This window comes from Myripristis murdjan, chromosome 19, assembly GCF_902150065.1.
Source record: "Myripristis murdjan chromosome 19, fMyrMur1.1, whole genome shotgun sequence".
NCBI lineage: Eukaryota > Metazoa > Chordata > Actinopteri > Holocentriformes > Holocentridae > Myripristis > Myripristis murdjan.
Genome location: NC_043998.1, coordinates 12,389,467 through 12,406,314, shown reverse-complemented (window position 1 = coordinate 12,406,314; position 16,848 = coordinate 12,389,467). Strand labels below are relative to the sequence as shown.

The 16,848-nt window shown below is 40.8% G+C and overlaps 1 protein-coding gene across 2 annotated transcripts; it reads left to right on the top strand.

The window, feature by feature from the left end:
* Window positions 1-367: 367 nt before the first annotated feature.
* Window positions 368-12,852, top strand: LOC115377840 (sodium-dependent neutral amino acid transporter B(0)AT2-like). Of its 2 annotated transcripts, none has more exons than XM_030077885.1 (12): window positions 368-470; window positions 2,888-3,110; window positions 3,240-3,397; window positions 4,286-4,406; window positions 4,555-4,730; window positions 6,872-6,982; window positions 7,078-7,319; window positions 7,498-7,678; window positions 9,185-9,386; window positions 9,592-9,751; window positions 9,882-10,044; window positions 10,521-12,852. In XM_030077885.1, exons 2-12 carry the CDS (start codon window positions 2,888-2,890, stop codon window positions 10,770-10,772), a joined length of 1,989 nt encoding a protein of 662 aa, XP_029933745.1. In that variant the 5' UTR covers window positions 368-470; the 3' UTR covers window positions 10,773-12,852. The 2 variants fall into 2 exon arrangements, with proteins under 2 accessions (XP_029933745.1, XP_029933744.1); XM_030077884.1 differs by lacking the exon at window positions 368-470 and adding an exon at window positions 1,901-2,266.
* The last annotated feature ends 3,996 nt before the right edge of the window (window positions 12,853-16,848 follow it).

Sequence of the window (16,848 nt, the reverse complement as noted above, 5' to 3'; positions counted from 1 at the left end):
TGGATTTTTTTTTTTAGTGCACTTTATAGCACACTAGTTTAAAATTTCTTAATCCAAAAGTGTGTTACAATAAAAGGATCCTGTCTCCTACCGGATGGTTGCAAAATAGCCACATACAACATGCAATTACACCATCTTGGCTGCAACACATAAAGTGTAGCCTAAAGCAGCAGGCAGTTACTCTACACTCACAGGAGGAGGGACAGTGTTTGACAGTCATACACCTGTCTAGCCTTAGCTTTAAATGCACATGCACATTAAGTTCCCCACCTGAAAGAAAGTGGGAAAGGTGTCATATTTCATAACATTCCCTGATAGGATGAGACAAACGTGCCTGCAAGAGTCCATGTGACCCACCAGTGGAGTCAAATAAGACGGGAGTGGAGGGAAGTGCCAGCACGTCTGTTTGACTTTGACTTGAGGACATTTGGGAAACTTTAGAGGAACTTAGGGAATTTTTGCGCTAGAAGGTATTTATTGCTTTTAATAAATGCATGACATTATTTCCTGTGCCTGTGGATCCTGTTTCTCGTGGACTGTTGAGGGCAGTGGCTCTGGCTCTTGTGCAGCGTGCAGTGGCATACGTGGCACACTGTGTGTGTGCGTGTGTGTGCGCAGTGAGGTCGCCTTTAATCTCACTCCTGCGGGACAACTGCACTGAAGTGCATTTAGGGATTTTTCTTAACTTGTAGAAAACATAAAAAAAAAGTGTGATATTTTGAATTATGTGATCACAGGGATGCTGAAATTATAGTTAGTTAGTTAGTTAGGCGGTATAAACTATGCTCTATTAACTGTGCAGCTGATGGCCAGCCAGAGCAGAGTGTTGCATCAGCCGTTTTCCCCCAACACATTTCGTCAGTAGTTTTTTTCCCCCCGTAAATTAACTAGCAGAATGACATCCCTGTGATAGCCTAATATATTAAAGCTGTCAGTGGGTCACAAGCTAAAGAGGGAATGTTTGGCATGTTTGTTTTGCCACGTGTTGCATTTGACTGGCAAGCCGGGGTAGCCTCGTGTGGGTGCAAGCCACAAACCCAGCTTTCCCTCTCTCCTCCGGAGTGAGTCTGTGTTTATGTCGGATAATTTGGCCAGTAAGCTTTAAGACAATAAAAACCAAAACAGTGACGTGGTGCCACATCCACGACCAAATCACATCACTGGGTAGCGTACTACGGCCAGCTTGTAAAGCCCGTTAATCATCTGGGGGAGGTGCGTGCTCCGTTCATGTGCTCCTTGTACGCTCGGATTTCCCATAAACAGCCCAGTTAACACTTAATCGCGCGTTCAAGTGGTATTGTAGAAAATAATTAAAGTTCATTAACTATAATGCAGTACAGTTTGGTTGGGTGTAAACAACCAAATATCCATCAAATACGTTTGTATGTGTTCCTAGACAAAATATTGAATACTCAAAATTTCTATTAGGCCTACTGCAATGTCTCATTTGACTATAGACTGCAAAATTTCAGAGGGAAGTGAAACATAATATTAGCACCTGTCTCTACAGCAGCTGTCACTGTCCAAAAGGTCACACTGACCACTTCATATAATCTACACAGTCAGCTGATAGAGCAGGTCAGTGCTGCCACCCCACATTTTGTTGCAGGCGGCTGGCTCAGGCCCTAAACCACAACGACCTCCAAGAAAAACTTGTAAACTGCTGTTTTTTACGACTTACATTTAGTTGTAGTTTGTACTGTAATGTAATAAAAATCCCCTGGCTCTGTACTTCCCTTAACCTTTATTCTATTAAGAAAGGTGGGCGTCTATCAGATAGGTCAGTAGATTAACGGTTATGTCCAAATGAGAGGCTTGCCGTTCAAGTCGTAATTGCAGTATTTCCGATAGTGCGTAAAGGCGCTCCTGTAATGTGGTTCGCTGCTCATTCACCGTTGCATCATGCGGAAGACCAACACAGCCACGCTAACTACACGGCGGGTCTCGCAGCGCTCCTCTCTGGCGGATGTAGAGCCGCGGCGTCGTTTTCAGCTCCGATGTAACTGCAAATTCTACCTCTTTCCACAAACTCTGCAGCTTTAATGTCTTTAACAGCTCAAAGTTAACCGACGCGTTACGTTTAAATGTGGAAGAGAGCTCGCGACGCGGCTCACGTCCAACTGACAATCGGCTCAACATCGCTGCACGTGCTTCGCTTCTCCGTGGACTGAGGAAGACTACAGATTATAGTCGACTCTTATCCCTCCTTTTCCGCCATCTCGACGGGTTTTCTACCTCTTCGTCAGCAAAAAGTGCCCGTGTTCAGGTCAGTTGGCCCTATCAGAAAGATGCATAGTGAAATAATTTATCCGTTTTCTGGGTGTGGACTCCGCGTGTCAACAAAAGCTGGTCGGCTGGGTTATGGATGCTCGGCTAGCTTGTTGTGCTTCCCCCGGAAATTCTCTCATATCAGTTGTTGAACACTGAAGTAAACAGCGACTTTCTGTATTAATGTTGTTGGAACTGAGCAAAATAGTGTTTCTCCGTCTTGTTCTTCGGGATAAACCGCTCTGTTGGTTTTCCTTTCGCCACCCAACCTGTTTTACACCTGCAATGCAAGGTGAATGCAATTAATTACCAAGTCCTGTGGACAGAGAATGAGTAAATCAGCATTGGCACGTTGTTTGCAGAGGCCAGAATAGTTATTTGTGGCACACCATGAGTAAACACCATAATTGGCTGTTGCCGTATTTGGGTATGGTTGGTCGGAAGCAGTGCCCTTCCATCAAAGGTGATGCTGATGAGAAGTGGAAATGTATTAAGAGTCTTGCCTCTTGACATCTGGCCTCACCAGCTACACTCTTGCTTCATCTAGTAAAGAGGCAACTTCCATGTTTTTTTTTTTTGTTGTTTTTTTTTATCAGTTTTTTTTCATCTCCTGCCTCAGATGGAGAAGCAGCCCTTGTCTGATGATGATGGCAGGACAGGAGCCCCACAGCTGGAGGTCAGCGTTGTCGCTAGTGAGGAGAGCGCGCAGCAGGATACATCTGAGCCCCCTGCCAGAGACGGGTGGAACAGTAAAGTGGAGTATTTCTTGGCCCAGGTGGGATTCAGTGTCGGTCTTGGCAATGTCTGGAGGTTTCCATATTTGTGCCACCAGAATGGAGGAGGTGAGGACTCAGACTTGTCAGTCATCGTTCAGTTGAACTTTGTCGGCATTTTTTGTTTTTTGGATGTATTTAGTGTACTGTTGATTTTACTGCTGGTCATTCACAACATATCTCTTCTCTCCCTATCAGGAGCTTTTCTCCTTCTGTACGTGCTGCTCATGCTTGTTGTTGGAATCCCTCTATTCTTCTTGGAGCTGGCTGCCGGCCAGGCCATCCGACAGGGCAGCATTGGAGTGTGGAAGAGCATCTCCCCAAAGCTTGCAGGGATCGGCTACTCCAGCTGTGTGGTAAGATGCCAGTGGTTAAATTTGAAGTCAACCTTCACATACTCTTGCTGCACTACACATCAATCTATGATGATGAATGCATTCCAGGGGTTATTTTGTAGTATACCTTATTTTCCCTCTGTATGCAAGTACATGGAGAAAGCAATAGTGATACTGTAGAAAGTTGTTCCAGTCAAGAAAAAGTGAGTGGAGACGCTGAGAAGGGTTATCATGTTCAAACTGATGTATTTAACTCTGAATCACAGACATGTTACAAACAAAATGAGCCCATGTAGATGTAACTGTCAACAATTAATCAGAGCAAGGTCACACAGCCAGCAGAGAACAGAAACAAACACACAACGCACAACAACAAGGACATAACAGGCCTACCTATCTGATAAAGCCTTGCTTACCGAGCACCCCAAGTTTTTGACTCTCTACAGCATACAGGAATAATTCCCAGGAAAACTTTACCAGAAAAGCAAATGGGAGAAATTGAGGGTGGGCCAAAGAAGTGGAGTATGCGGTTTATTGCCGTCACTATGACTGTTTGCAAAATTGTAATTCTAGATACAAGGCTGACTGCCAAAACCTGATTCCATTGATGTTTTAGATAGCAGAACTTTTTTTCAGCAATAAAGCTTCATTGTGGTTACACTGGATGGATTACGAAGTGACCTCAAACTCGCTGGCCAGTTATCCACAGGAATCTGAAGTGTATGCCAAATGCAAGATACCTTGCCAGCTGCTGTTTTTGATAGTGCTTCAGTGTTTTAGGGTGGATTTTTTTTCTTTTAAGAACGACTAGCAGTTTTTGGACTTTATCATGTCTAGGGTTATGAACATGGCTGTTTAAGGTTCTTCAGGTAATGGTAAACCTGGTAACCTTGTTCTCAAATGTCCCAGGTGTGCTTCTTTGTGGCCCTTTACTACAACGTGATCCTCGCCTGGAGTCTTTTCTACCTTGGGAACTCATTTCAGTACCCTTTACCTTGGGAACAGTGTCCAGCGCAGGGGAACAGGACAGGTGAGCACTCACCATCTCTCACTCTTTAAAGGCAAGCTGACTGACATGAACAATGTGGTTCAGAGCATCATAAACACACTAGCCAAGGTCACTGGTTGCATCTGCATTTTACAGAAATTGAGTACGTATTTCGCTCTTTTCACTCCAGTAAAGGAATGTGAAGACAGTTCCCCCACCACATATTTCTGGTACCGCACGGCCCTGAACATCACAGACTCGATAGATGACACAGGCAGTTTTAACCCTTACATCACCTGTTGTCTGCTGGCGGCCTGGACCATCGTGTGCCTGGGAATGTTCAAGGGAATCAAAACATCTGTCAAGGTATCTGTCTTATAACACTGCACCTGGCTGACTGAGAAGTATTTCTAAGTTAGTAGTTAGCTGAGTTACAGTTAGTGTTTTAAACATGTCAGTTTTACTGTCTCTCAGCAGTAAGTCTATTACTTTCTTTAGCTGGGTTTCTTTGTACTTTCTTTAGTACCAACATAGCGTGCTGCTCTTTCCTCAAATATTTATTTGGGTGTGTTCATTTTAAATCCACATTTGCACATATTAAGTCCAGTATTCGTTCAGCATTTTCTATAGCTGCTTCTGTCAAGACTAAATTTGCCAAATGCTGGTTATGAATACCTGTGTAAGAGTAAATGGCTGGAGGAGGTAGAAGAAGAATCACTTTATTCAGTTTGTGCTTATTGTGTGTGTCTTGAAAGAGACATAACCCTGATGCTTAAAATGTAAAATGTAATGCATGTGCTTGGAAACCTCCCAAAGTCTGTTTTTTGTTTTTATTTACCATGCAGCATTTGTTAGAGGATAGACGGGGTTGTAGACTTTTACTAAAACTGGCTACCTACTGGCTACCTAAATGTACAGCATGTGTGCATTTTTTCAGACTTCCATGTTTGAAAAGATTAGCATGAGCAAAGCTCAAGTGATGCAAAGTATTTGAAGTTTACCTAACTTTACTTTTAAATGCCCCAGTTGAGTGTTGACATATTGAGTCATGGTGCACTCAATGATGAATTACAAATTTGACCTGGTAGTCACTGAGCAAGTTTTAAATTAACACAATGTCTTATTCTGTGCATGAGATAGGGCGACACTTATTTAGTTATAAAAAAAAAAAAGTGTATGAAGGGTTTGGTCACTAAAAATCATTCTTGGCAGTATAATTTAATGTTAAGTTGAAGCAGAAAAATGCTGCATGTGGTTGTTTGTAATTTTGACTAGCACTGTGTTTGACTGAGTTTGGTCAAACCCTGGTCATGTGTTGGCTTCAGATGTCAGGGGTCCCTCGGCCAAAAGAATTTCTAGAATGTCTGGCACTAAGACACCCTTCATTTGATAAATCAATGGACTATCTCATTGAGTCACAGGGGAATTTGGGGGGTCACTTGGTATAAATTTTATATATATATATATATATATATATATATATATATATATATATATATATATATATATATATATATATATATATATATATATATATATATATATATTTCTCAAACACCTAATCAGTACAGCTGAAGTAGACCAGATTAGAGAGAGAGAGTGGGAATTTTGAATTTGATCTCATCTGAACTGATATCTAATTTTTTTTAAAAGTATCATCTTGCACATCCAGTGTCTAGAGTTTATTACAAGAGCCATGTAACAAGTGGTGGCATAGAGTTGCATTCGTGTTTAGATTAGGTTAGAAGAAACTTATGTGATCCCTGCAGGGAATTTAGGTCCCTGTCACAGCAAATGCAGTTGGTTTCAACAGGGGAAAAATATACGAGTATAAGCACACAAAGGGAATATAGTATAAGAAATTAAAGGAAGTGTTAAAAGGTTACGAGTTCTAAGCATTTAAGCACAGTTTGGTACCAAGAAAAAACAGAATCACAGAACATTGAGACCAAGGTGCTGGAGTTGATGCAATAAAAAGCCACTTGGAGACTTTCACCTTTTCTGCTTTGCTGTTGCTGGTGTTGTGTAGTGTGCCCCTGGATTCCTTAAGCATTCCAGCAAAATATTTTGCCGTCTGGAGGATTATGGGCTTCCCTTGCTAATACTGGAGCTCTCTTGAGAGGACTAAAGCTTCATGTGTTTGATTCACGCTCAGATAGCTCTATTTTTTCACAAGATACTTCAAGTGCGGCAGCGGCATCAAACTTTGTAAACAATTGTAAATCACAGTCCTAAAAGTGGCACCTGCTAAGTAGCCAGATAAGCCTAAGAGTCAGTTACCCCGATGGAGGAGGGTTACTAAAATTAGACAGATTACAGATTGGTTAGCTGTTAGTGTTATTGCTCTGTACCTGCATCCTGAGAGGAGACTGTATTGATTTTGGAGGGTGCTTGTAATGTCTGATGCTATTTGAGACTCCTGTCGGTTCTAGATCCAAGTTCATCTCTGTGCCAGTGATTTTATTGCAGATCATTTGTTCATGTACTCATCCCCTCTCTCTTCCAAGGTGATGTATTTCTCCTCCATCTTCCCCTACGTGGTGCTGCTGTGCTTCCTCATCCGAGGACTCCTGCTAGACGGGGCCTTTGAGGGCATCACCCACATGTTCTACCCCAAGGTATCAGCAGTTCGTTTGTCTGGTTGGGTGTAGACAAGAGAGCTAACCATGAAGGTGTCCCTGATGTACCTGTTGTTCCTTCAATGTATTCACAGCTGGAAATCTGGGGGGACATGCAGGTGTGGCGGCAAGCAGCCACGCAGGTCTTCTTTGCCCTGGGCCTTGGCTTCGGATCCATTATTGCCTACTCTTCCTACAATCCCAAGAACAACAACTGCCATCGTGATGCCTTCACTGTCTCCTTCATCAACTTCCTCACCTCTGTGCTGGCCACCCTGGTGGTGTTTGCTGTGCTGGGCTTCCGCGCCAAAGGAAAGGTCATGGAGTGTGTGGTCAGGTGTGTTTCAGTGAAGGATCGCACACACTACATCTTAAAACTGAAATCCAAGTTACAAGAAAATATTTGTACCCCACGATGAAATTAGAGGAAGGGTTATTGATCAGCTCAGTCTGTCCATCCCTAATGTACAATGTTTTGGCTGCATCTTGACTTGTGTCTTTTGTGTTTTTCCTAGTAATGCAAAACAGCTGTCAGAGCTGTTTTTCAGTGGAGAGGACAGGAACCTGATGCCCCGTTTCAACTTCTCTGATCCCACTTCTTTGGCCCTTGAGGACTACAGGGCCTGGTTTAAAGACTACAGTGATAAGGTGTCAGGCACCTTTACTGACTGTAACATAGAAAAAGAGATGCAGAAGGTAAAGATGAAATTCATGGTGTGAAATCCATTTTGTTAAATGAAATGTATTAAGTTAAGTTTCATTTAAGTTTTTTCTTTGTGTGGATTAACATTTTAGCCTGATCAGGCATGGTATCTTAGTATGGTTTGGTAACTTGTCTGTGCAGTTAAAAGTAAACTGATACGTATGACCCAGACTGTGTGGAAAATAATGGGTGGTAAAAATCGCACACCCCTGCAGACGATTTTTGATCAGCCACTGTGAAGCAGGCTAATAACATTATCAATGGTCCATCACATGGCCTACATTCAGAATATGAACTGCTGCCCTCTGGCAAGAGGTTCAGAGTTCCTCATTGACTGAACAGGTTTAAAAACTCATTTACTTTCATACACTCCTGATCAAAATTTTAAGACCAGTTGAGAAATTGCAAGAATTTACATTTTGCACTGTTGGATCTTAAGAAGGTTCTAAGTAGAGCTTCAAAATGCAAAAATAAGAAATCGGAGTGAGACAAAAAAAATGTTGAGTAAGCAATTTATTGCAAACAGCCATTAAACTGAAATAGGCTGTTCATCAGCTGATCAAAAGTTTAAGACCACAGCCTTTAAAAGCCCAAATCTTCGCAAAAATGTGGATTCAGTGTCATTTTCTGCCAGCTATCCACACTGTCATGACCTCCTGATGGCAAAGGCAAAAAAGCTTTCTTGTTAATCGCCTCAAAAATTCGTTTCAGCATGCTTGATGCTCGTGTTTCCAGGAGGCTAGTGGGAATGTTGCTCCAAGTGGTGAAGATGGCTTCACGGAGGGCATCCACTGTCTGGAACTGGTGTCCATTTCTGTAAACTTCCCTTGCCATCCAATCCCAAATGTTCTCAATTGGATTTAGGGGAACACGCAGGATGGTTCCAGGATGGTTGCAATGAATTGCTTACTCAATTTTTTTTGTCTCACTCCTATTTCTTCTTTTTGCATTTTGAAGCTCTACTTAGAACCTTCTTAAGATCCAACAGTGCAAAATGTAAATTCTTGCAATTTCTCAACTGGTCTTAAAATTTTTATCAGGAGTGTATTAAGCTTTTAAATAGTGGTAAATAAGCTTGGAGGCTCTGTGTGCACGTTTGCACTGGCATTGAGCACCTGATTTTTATCTTGATTTTATTTTATTTATCTGTTGTAGAATCTTTTAAATCTTTTAAATTATATATTACAGAGGACTGTCATTGTTTTACATTTGATGTTGAATGACTGATGCTGATTGTTGTCTTTTTAATGGCTGTAGCATGTGTGAAGAGCCCATGACAAATTTCCCACCTTGTGGGACAGTTAAGTTAATCTTGAATCTTGAGTCTAGGACAACACATCTTTTACTGTTACCGCGTTAAGTACCATTACTTTTTTACTCTGTTATTCGGACATCCCAAGATCTGTTGGTGTTGTTTTAATTGAAGAAATTGAAATTGGAAATGTATATACGATATACATTTTTATTCCCTCCTTTCTGTTGATCTGCCCTGTTTCCAGGGTGTGGAGGGGACGGGCCTGGCCTTCATCGCCTTCACGGAGGCCATGTCGCAGCTGCCTGGCAGCCCCTTCTGGTCGGCACTCTTCTTCCTCATGCTGCTCAACTTGGGCCTCAGCACCATGTTTGGCACTATGGAGGGCATCCTTGCCCCCTTGACAGACACCTTCAAAACTCTGGCCAGGAACAAGACCAAGCTCACAGGTAAACACTAGTCATAAATGATATTCCTACAACAAATAAGATTCATTGTGAAGGTTTTTCTAAAATTTAAAAATGAGATGGACTGGATATAGTGATTATTATTATCATGATGATGATGATGATGTATGCAGTTAGTCCTGATTGTAGTAAACAGTGACTGCCATTTTAAATTTGTGTGTCTAATATTTTTTCCCTTGTTGCACAGTGTTCAGCTGTGTTATTGGTTTCCTGATTGGCCTGCTGTTCACCCAGCGCTGCGGGAACTACTTTGTGACAATGTTTGATGACTACTCTGCCACTCTGCCCCTCATCATTGTCGTGGTTTTTGAGACGTTCAGTGTGTCTTGGCTTTATGGAGCTGATAGGTGAGATATCGTATCTTGAAATTATGAAACACTGTCTTAAATTCTGGGAAGATTTGAAGGCTTTGAGCTGTCAGTGTGCGCTACAAAATGTCTCCAGTTACTAAACATTCACTGTTTTATGTTTACAAAGGTTCCTCGACGACATTGAGGCGATGCTGGGCTGGCGCCCCACTGTGGTTTACAAATACCTTTGGAAATACGTATGCCTGCTTGCTATGCTGGGACTACTGTTAGCCAGCATGATCCGCATGTTCATCAACCCACCCAGATATATGGCCTGGGACCCAAAAACGGTATGAAGAGTGACATTATAGGAGAAAAATGTGTCCTAAACAATTTAACACTGCCAAAAAGCAGCTCACAGGTGATATAGCTAGGATTTGGTGTCAGTTTTTCTGACATCCAACAGTCATGTGGGTGTAAATCCATTGCAGATGTAGCAGAAATACCCATGTCTCCACTAATAGTGTCTTGGCAGCTGCAGTCCATTGTGGTCTCTCTCACTTTGTCCTGGATGTAGCACTCTGCTCTTGCAATTGCTGTCTCCACCTACTCACCAAACCACTGAATGCAGCAAGTTCATTCATATTTGTTATAGTTTGTTCATTCAGGGAAATGCTAGCAAAAAGTAAGTAGCTGTAAATGAGGCAGTTGGAGTTAAAGTGTGTATACCAAAAACTAAAACCTCAAAGTCATTAAACATCACAAATTGATATCTAGCGGTATAAGAGTAAGTTATGGTAGACTTTCATTTGTCTTATTTTTTTAGGCCTCTGAGGTGTCCCTGCAGTACCCTGGCTGGGCCTTGGCTGTGTTGTCTTTACTGATCATATTTGCCATGCTGCCTGTCCCGCTGGTGTTCATCCACTCCATCCTGAAGGACAGGGCGAAGCCAGAGTCCAGAGACGCAGAGATTGGTCAGTACAGCCCCGTCAGCACTGATGACAAGTGTGAAACCCCCATGACTGACATGTCAGAGCTGGACCGGAGGAATGGGACCACCGCTCCTGTTTCCTCTTAGGCTGCTGGACTCTTAATGTGCATGAGGCCAGGAATGGTTCACAACAAGAAGTCAAAAGTCTGTCAGTCAAGGGACACAGGATTATTTCACACTTTTTTTTGAAGAAATGGTACAGAGAGACTGCTGCTTGTGCTAAACATTCTAACAGAAAAAAATGATTTCAGAGAACACGGCAGGCAGATCTCATTCCAAACCCACTTCCAGCAGAAATACCGGCGCCCAAAAAAAAAGCAGTGGCTTCTCTCCAAGGAAAAAAGTCATTATTTAAATGGCACAATACTATATCCCCAAAACAATGTGAATCTTCAGTAACACCTTGTGACTTTGTTGCTAATCTGGCTCAACAGTTTGACCAACCTATGGGAGACTGAATTAACCGTTGCTGCCCCCAGTAATGTGGTCACTCAGTCCTCGTGATCTGCCCAGCAGGGCAAAGGTTATAACATGCCTCCTCTTTCAGTTTGCTACGAGTAATGCTAGTGCTCTTCCTCTAGGGGTCATGGATGTCCACAGCAAATTTTCAAAGATTCAAATGAAAGAATATCACATTCACAGCTTGAAACAGTGGCAGCAGCAGTCTGAGCAAATCCATAATATGCCCGACCTGTTGTTTTGGAGATAATAATTGTCCAGTGGTCTTTTTAAAATATTGTTTTCAGAATTAATCACAATTTTTGCACTAATGTTGAGGAACTATTGATTTACACACTGAATTTTTAGCTGCCAGCCAAACAAAACTTTCCTTTGTTTCATTATAGGTTATATAAATTACTTCTTATTCCTGCCATTTCCTAACTTCAGCTTATTTTATATAAGCGTAATTGTGTTTTGTGTAATGTGAATCATTTTTTGTTTTTATTTCACCTGTCTAATTAAGCTGTCTTACACAAAAGACCTTTTGGATCATTTCATGAATCCAGTTATTGCTACTTAGGTCATCAATTCCCAACAAAATGAACATTTTAAAATTTTAACTTTTCTCATTTCTGTTGGGCAAACATTTCATGTCATTGCCATGAACAGTTGTTTATTGTATGTGTTCATGGTGTTATGTTTTAAATAGACCAAATGTGACTCAAAAGACAGAATGAGCCTACAAAGACCTCGAACAGTCAACAATGAATCAGAGCAAAGTTTTGAAATAAAGGCAGGAGAGAACAGAAACAAACACAAGCATTACAGGTCTACCTGTCCTACATGCATCACATCCTACTATCCTACACCAGCTTACCAGGCACTGCCAGCCTTACAGCCAATACAGCTATAACGAAAAACTCTCAAGAAAACCTTATTAGGAAAAAAATGGAATATGTCACCTTCTGTGTGTTCAGTTTTTGTTTCCTGGGTATGATTTCACACAAATTCTGGAGCCTGCTCTTTTGTCATTTGTGAAACAACCAGCATCCTTACACCATTTTAATGTCGTTCCAGCATTATGAAATTATGATATGTTTCACCTCTTCTGTGAATATATTAGTGTCTGTGCCACAGTGTTGTTACCACTAACAGATTCAGAGGGTCAGCAGAGCCATCAAGCTTTTACTACAATCCACATATACCTGTATTGTGTAGCATATTGTGCATGAAAAATATCCATATCCATCTATACACATGAATGTCAAAGTGCTCTCTTCAAGCCATATAATCTAATTGCTGATGCATTTGTTCTTGATTTGGTTTTACTATGATTGTGTAATGGTATTTTCTGTATGTTTTTTGTTTTTTTGACAGGAAGTTGTGTCTGAAAACACAACTTCCTGTCATCCTGCCATGCTCGATATTTTGATGTTGGAGGAAAAAATAAGTGTATTGAAAAGTCTGCTGATCAATACTGCAGTGTCATGGAGGTATACAGGCACGAGGGCTGTCAGCAGCCTGATCTTTGTTGAACTGATCGATCAAGTGACGACACAGTTCAGGTACTACAGAGGGACTGAGACATGACAGTTTTCAGATTTCATGTAATGTAAATATGTATATAGTTTATGTAAAAAAAAAATCCCTCAAGCACAAATGTAAATGGGACTGAATTCATTTTGGATTTTCTGTCATCACCTGTTTATTGGAAATGCTCATAAGAGCATTGTACATAACACAGGTTGAGAAATGAATTGTCAATTGTCACCATGCAGTTTGGGTTTAGGTGGAAGCAAGCCGCATACGTCGTTTAAAAGGGCTGAAAAACCTCAGATTTCCATCAGATTTAGCTGCACCTCTTGATGTAATTAAGGTGTTAAAGATGAATTTATCAGTATCCTTTAACAGTATCCTTAATAATCCCAGCAATTTCTTATTCTGCTTTTGTATTTCACAGCCCTTTTTCTGAATATTCATATGTACTTTTGTAGTTTTTCAAAAATGGTTACAATTTTACTAGAGTCCTTTTTAACTGACGAACTTGATGCTGTTAAATGTACAAGAACCAATGTTAAGTGCCTTCATGTGCGCAGTGCGTCAGTGAGGTAACGGAACAAAATGGAGAAGGGCGTTCTTTCAGACATGTTTTGGTTTTTTAAAAACGTATTTGCCTTGAAGATAAATTCCACAAGACCATGTAGTCTCCAAGTTTGTATAAATCTCATTTTTGAGATAATGTCAAATAATGCCAGTGCTGTCACAATGTATAGTTGTAAGCTTTTATTTTACAATTTTCTTAGTGTATTTAAGTATCTGTTTCCTTTCTAAAAATTTAGCTTGAACTATTTTATTTTTTGTTTTGTTTTTTCGTCAGCATTATGTGTGTGGCAGGATGCTGCCAGTTGTATGGAAAAAGTAAAGATCGGACTGTAATGTTATTAGATTGAAAGCTTTATTTAGTTTAGAGCTCATCTGAGCTGTTTTTTTTTTTTTTTTTTTTTTTTTGTAAATACAAATAAATATACAACTGCACTGTACTGACAGTTTTTTCACAGCTTGGGTTTCTTTTGAATGCATGTTGAGGAGTGGACCAAAAAATACAGAGGTGGTACATTTGCCCCAGTAGATACATCTGATTCACTGTGCAGCAGGTTGGCTCAGCATGCATGATGTTAACCCAGTGTAGTGTGTGACCACTAGTGGCGCTATAATGCACACAAGGAATACTGGGTCCCCTCATCGTTCACATGCACAGGTGCATGTTCAGCAGCAGCATGTGCGTTACATACACCAGTGTAAATAATGCATCATTCAAAATACTCCAAAACAGACATAAATGTTTGAGGTAAAAAAATGCATTCATCATATTCATGGTATAAAATGTGATACAGTCAGAAACAAAATTAGTATGTTTACAATGAAGGCCACATTTGCAACCTTTCTGCAGTCACACTGAGGGTTGACCCGAGGCACACACAGGCTTGTTCCTACATCATTAGAGGGCTGTGACAGTGCATCTGCCTGAGTGACAAGTGTTTCGACTGAAATTACCAGCTCGCTCTGTGACTCAACATCCCAGCTTTGACTGACTGGCTGACTGGTGTGGGCAGATATTCGTCTCTGTCTGAGTGTGCCAGTGGAAATCAGGCAGCCTGTCTTTGCAGAGTAAAAGTGTGGGCGGCCTGAGACATTGTGTGAATCGCAGTGTTCAAGGGTATGAAGACCTCTGCAGGTTTACTGTCTGACCTGATGTGGCCCCTGGCTTTCACAGCTCTGTTTTGACTACTGAGCACACTCTCTGCATTTCTTTCATATCCAGCAGTCCTTGAACACTCTGTGCCGGTCGTTCTAGCAGCTCCTCACTCTGGCAGTGCAGCAGTGGCCCTCTGTTACTGCCAGGTGTTTGCAAACCAGTGACCTCAGCAGATCAAGCACGGCAATATTAAGATGACTACTCAGCTCTGTCTGTTGTTGCCTGTTTGCCACATTGTAAACCAGCAGTGAAAGGTCAAAAGTTTATTTGATTTTATGTCAAGAAAAAGAATATTCTGATAACTACGCTTTGATTTCTAGAACCAACTATATTATAATTATCACTGAAATATTGTGTTATGTGATGGCCTGCGTGAAGTAACACTAGGAGATAAGAAAATGGTTGTTAGAGTATTAAATGTTCTAATATAGGCTACTGCAACAAAATATTTCGATGATGAGTTTTTTTTTTTTAAGCTTCAAATGGGAGGGCACACCACTTTGTATACTGACGTTAAGGATGAGGCTGAGGAAGGATTTAACCTCTTAGACTAATAAATCATAGAATTATATAGCACTTTGAATTGCCCATCTTGAATCAAATATTTTGATGCATCTACATCTGAGCTCCAGATTAGAAATGCATTGGATTAGAGAAACATTGGCTGAATGCTTACAATATGGACAGAAATGAAAAAATATATTGGTTCATTTCTTCATGTACTTTTAATGATGTTTGTGTTTTGATATCTCTGCCCACAGGATTATCTCAAGTGTTTATATTTTATATAGAATTCTATAGAATATAGTCTGGTGCTGGTAAAAATATTTTTTGTTTGTTGTTTTTGTTTTTACTGGAATTATTCTTTAACCAATCTTATAATACTGGTTTGGACTCAAACATATTCAGACTTGCAGTACTGCCCTGCATCGGCAGAGTGCTCTGTTGCACTCGTATTAAAGCATTTTCAGTCCATCCATGGGATACTACAATTAGGAAGTTAACTCCCTCAAAAATGTGTCATGATTCGCTGTTATTGTAATTTTTGACAGTTGTTCTGACTCATTTCTTGTGAGCAATTAACAAATTCATAATTATAAATCTTACAAAGAACTGCACCAGAAATAAAGTTGCAACAGTAAAATCTCATTCACAGCTCACATAACATTTTATCCAGACTTTAAAAACTGCTGTGAAATCAACAGGTCAAATGGATACAACAGCCCGTATAATAAGATTTTTAAGGCTCTTAAATGACGTCACTATGCCTTTTTCTGTGTCCATGGTCTTGTGTGCATCAGTGCTTAAGGATCTCCCCTTGGAAACACAGGAGTCTGGGGAGTTTAGTTGTCTTGGATGCAGTTTAATTGTCTTGGATTCACTTCAGTCAGCCGGAGAGAAGCAGAGAGGAGAGAGACACACCCAACACGAAGAACCAACACATCCTGCCTTCAACTTCAGGTAAAAACTGCAGGAAAAGATTCATATTAAACAAGACTTTCTTTTGCATATAGTAAGTGTGTGGATGAGTGTGGCGCTGATGTTACTGATTGACTTTAAATTGTATTTTTCAACAGCAGGAGCAGGTAGGACTTCGGTCTTTACATCAAAAGTCTTAACAAGTCTTTTAGTCTTACATTCAATGTTAAAATCTTGCATTTCTTAAAACAGGTGGGAAAAGTGAAAGTCAGATGAGATAATCCCACTTGTTTCTGGTGCATTTTCAGTTGTTTCAGGAAATTTTCTGGAAACAAGAATAAATATGTTGAAGCAAGGCAGAATAAGGCAGATCAGCCCACTATGATCAAGAAAACCTCTCTTAATTCAACAAAATTCTGGAAACAGTTTGATTAGCATTGGAGACAAATGGGATTACCATATGTCAGTTGCAGATTTTTTCATTTGTTTGAAGAAAAATTATTTTAACACTGAATATGAGAATAAATGACTTGTGATAAAGATTTTTTTTTTGCAGTGTAATCAAGTGGGAAAAGCATTGCTGTGGCTAAACACAACTGATTTATTGTTTTGAGAAGTGCTGAGTCAAACAGCTAATTAGGGGAGCCTTGGCAACTCCCTCCCTGCTCCTGCTGCAGCACCCAGGTGAATGTGTAATGCAGCTCTTGGTACAAAACCTTTGCCTAAAAACAATACAGACTTCTTTTCTCCCACTGATTTATTTCTCACTCTTAGGTGTATCAGTGGAGTTCATGGCCAGCCTGGTGGCTCTCTGCTTACTGCTGGTTCTCCCACTGAGCCGCTCCCAGAGTGCCCTGCAGGAGGCCGACGCCCATCCAGCCCTGCAGTTACGGGACCTTCTCAGACAAGAGGAAACCAGCCATGTCAATGCAAAGCAAACATGTAAGTGCTCATATCTAACCTAGAAAAGGTTGCCAAATCACAAAAAGATGTCATTTGTGAGTACCTAAGTCATGAAAAGTCTTCCTCTAATGGTGTTTGTTGCAT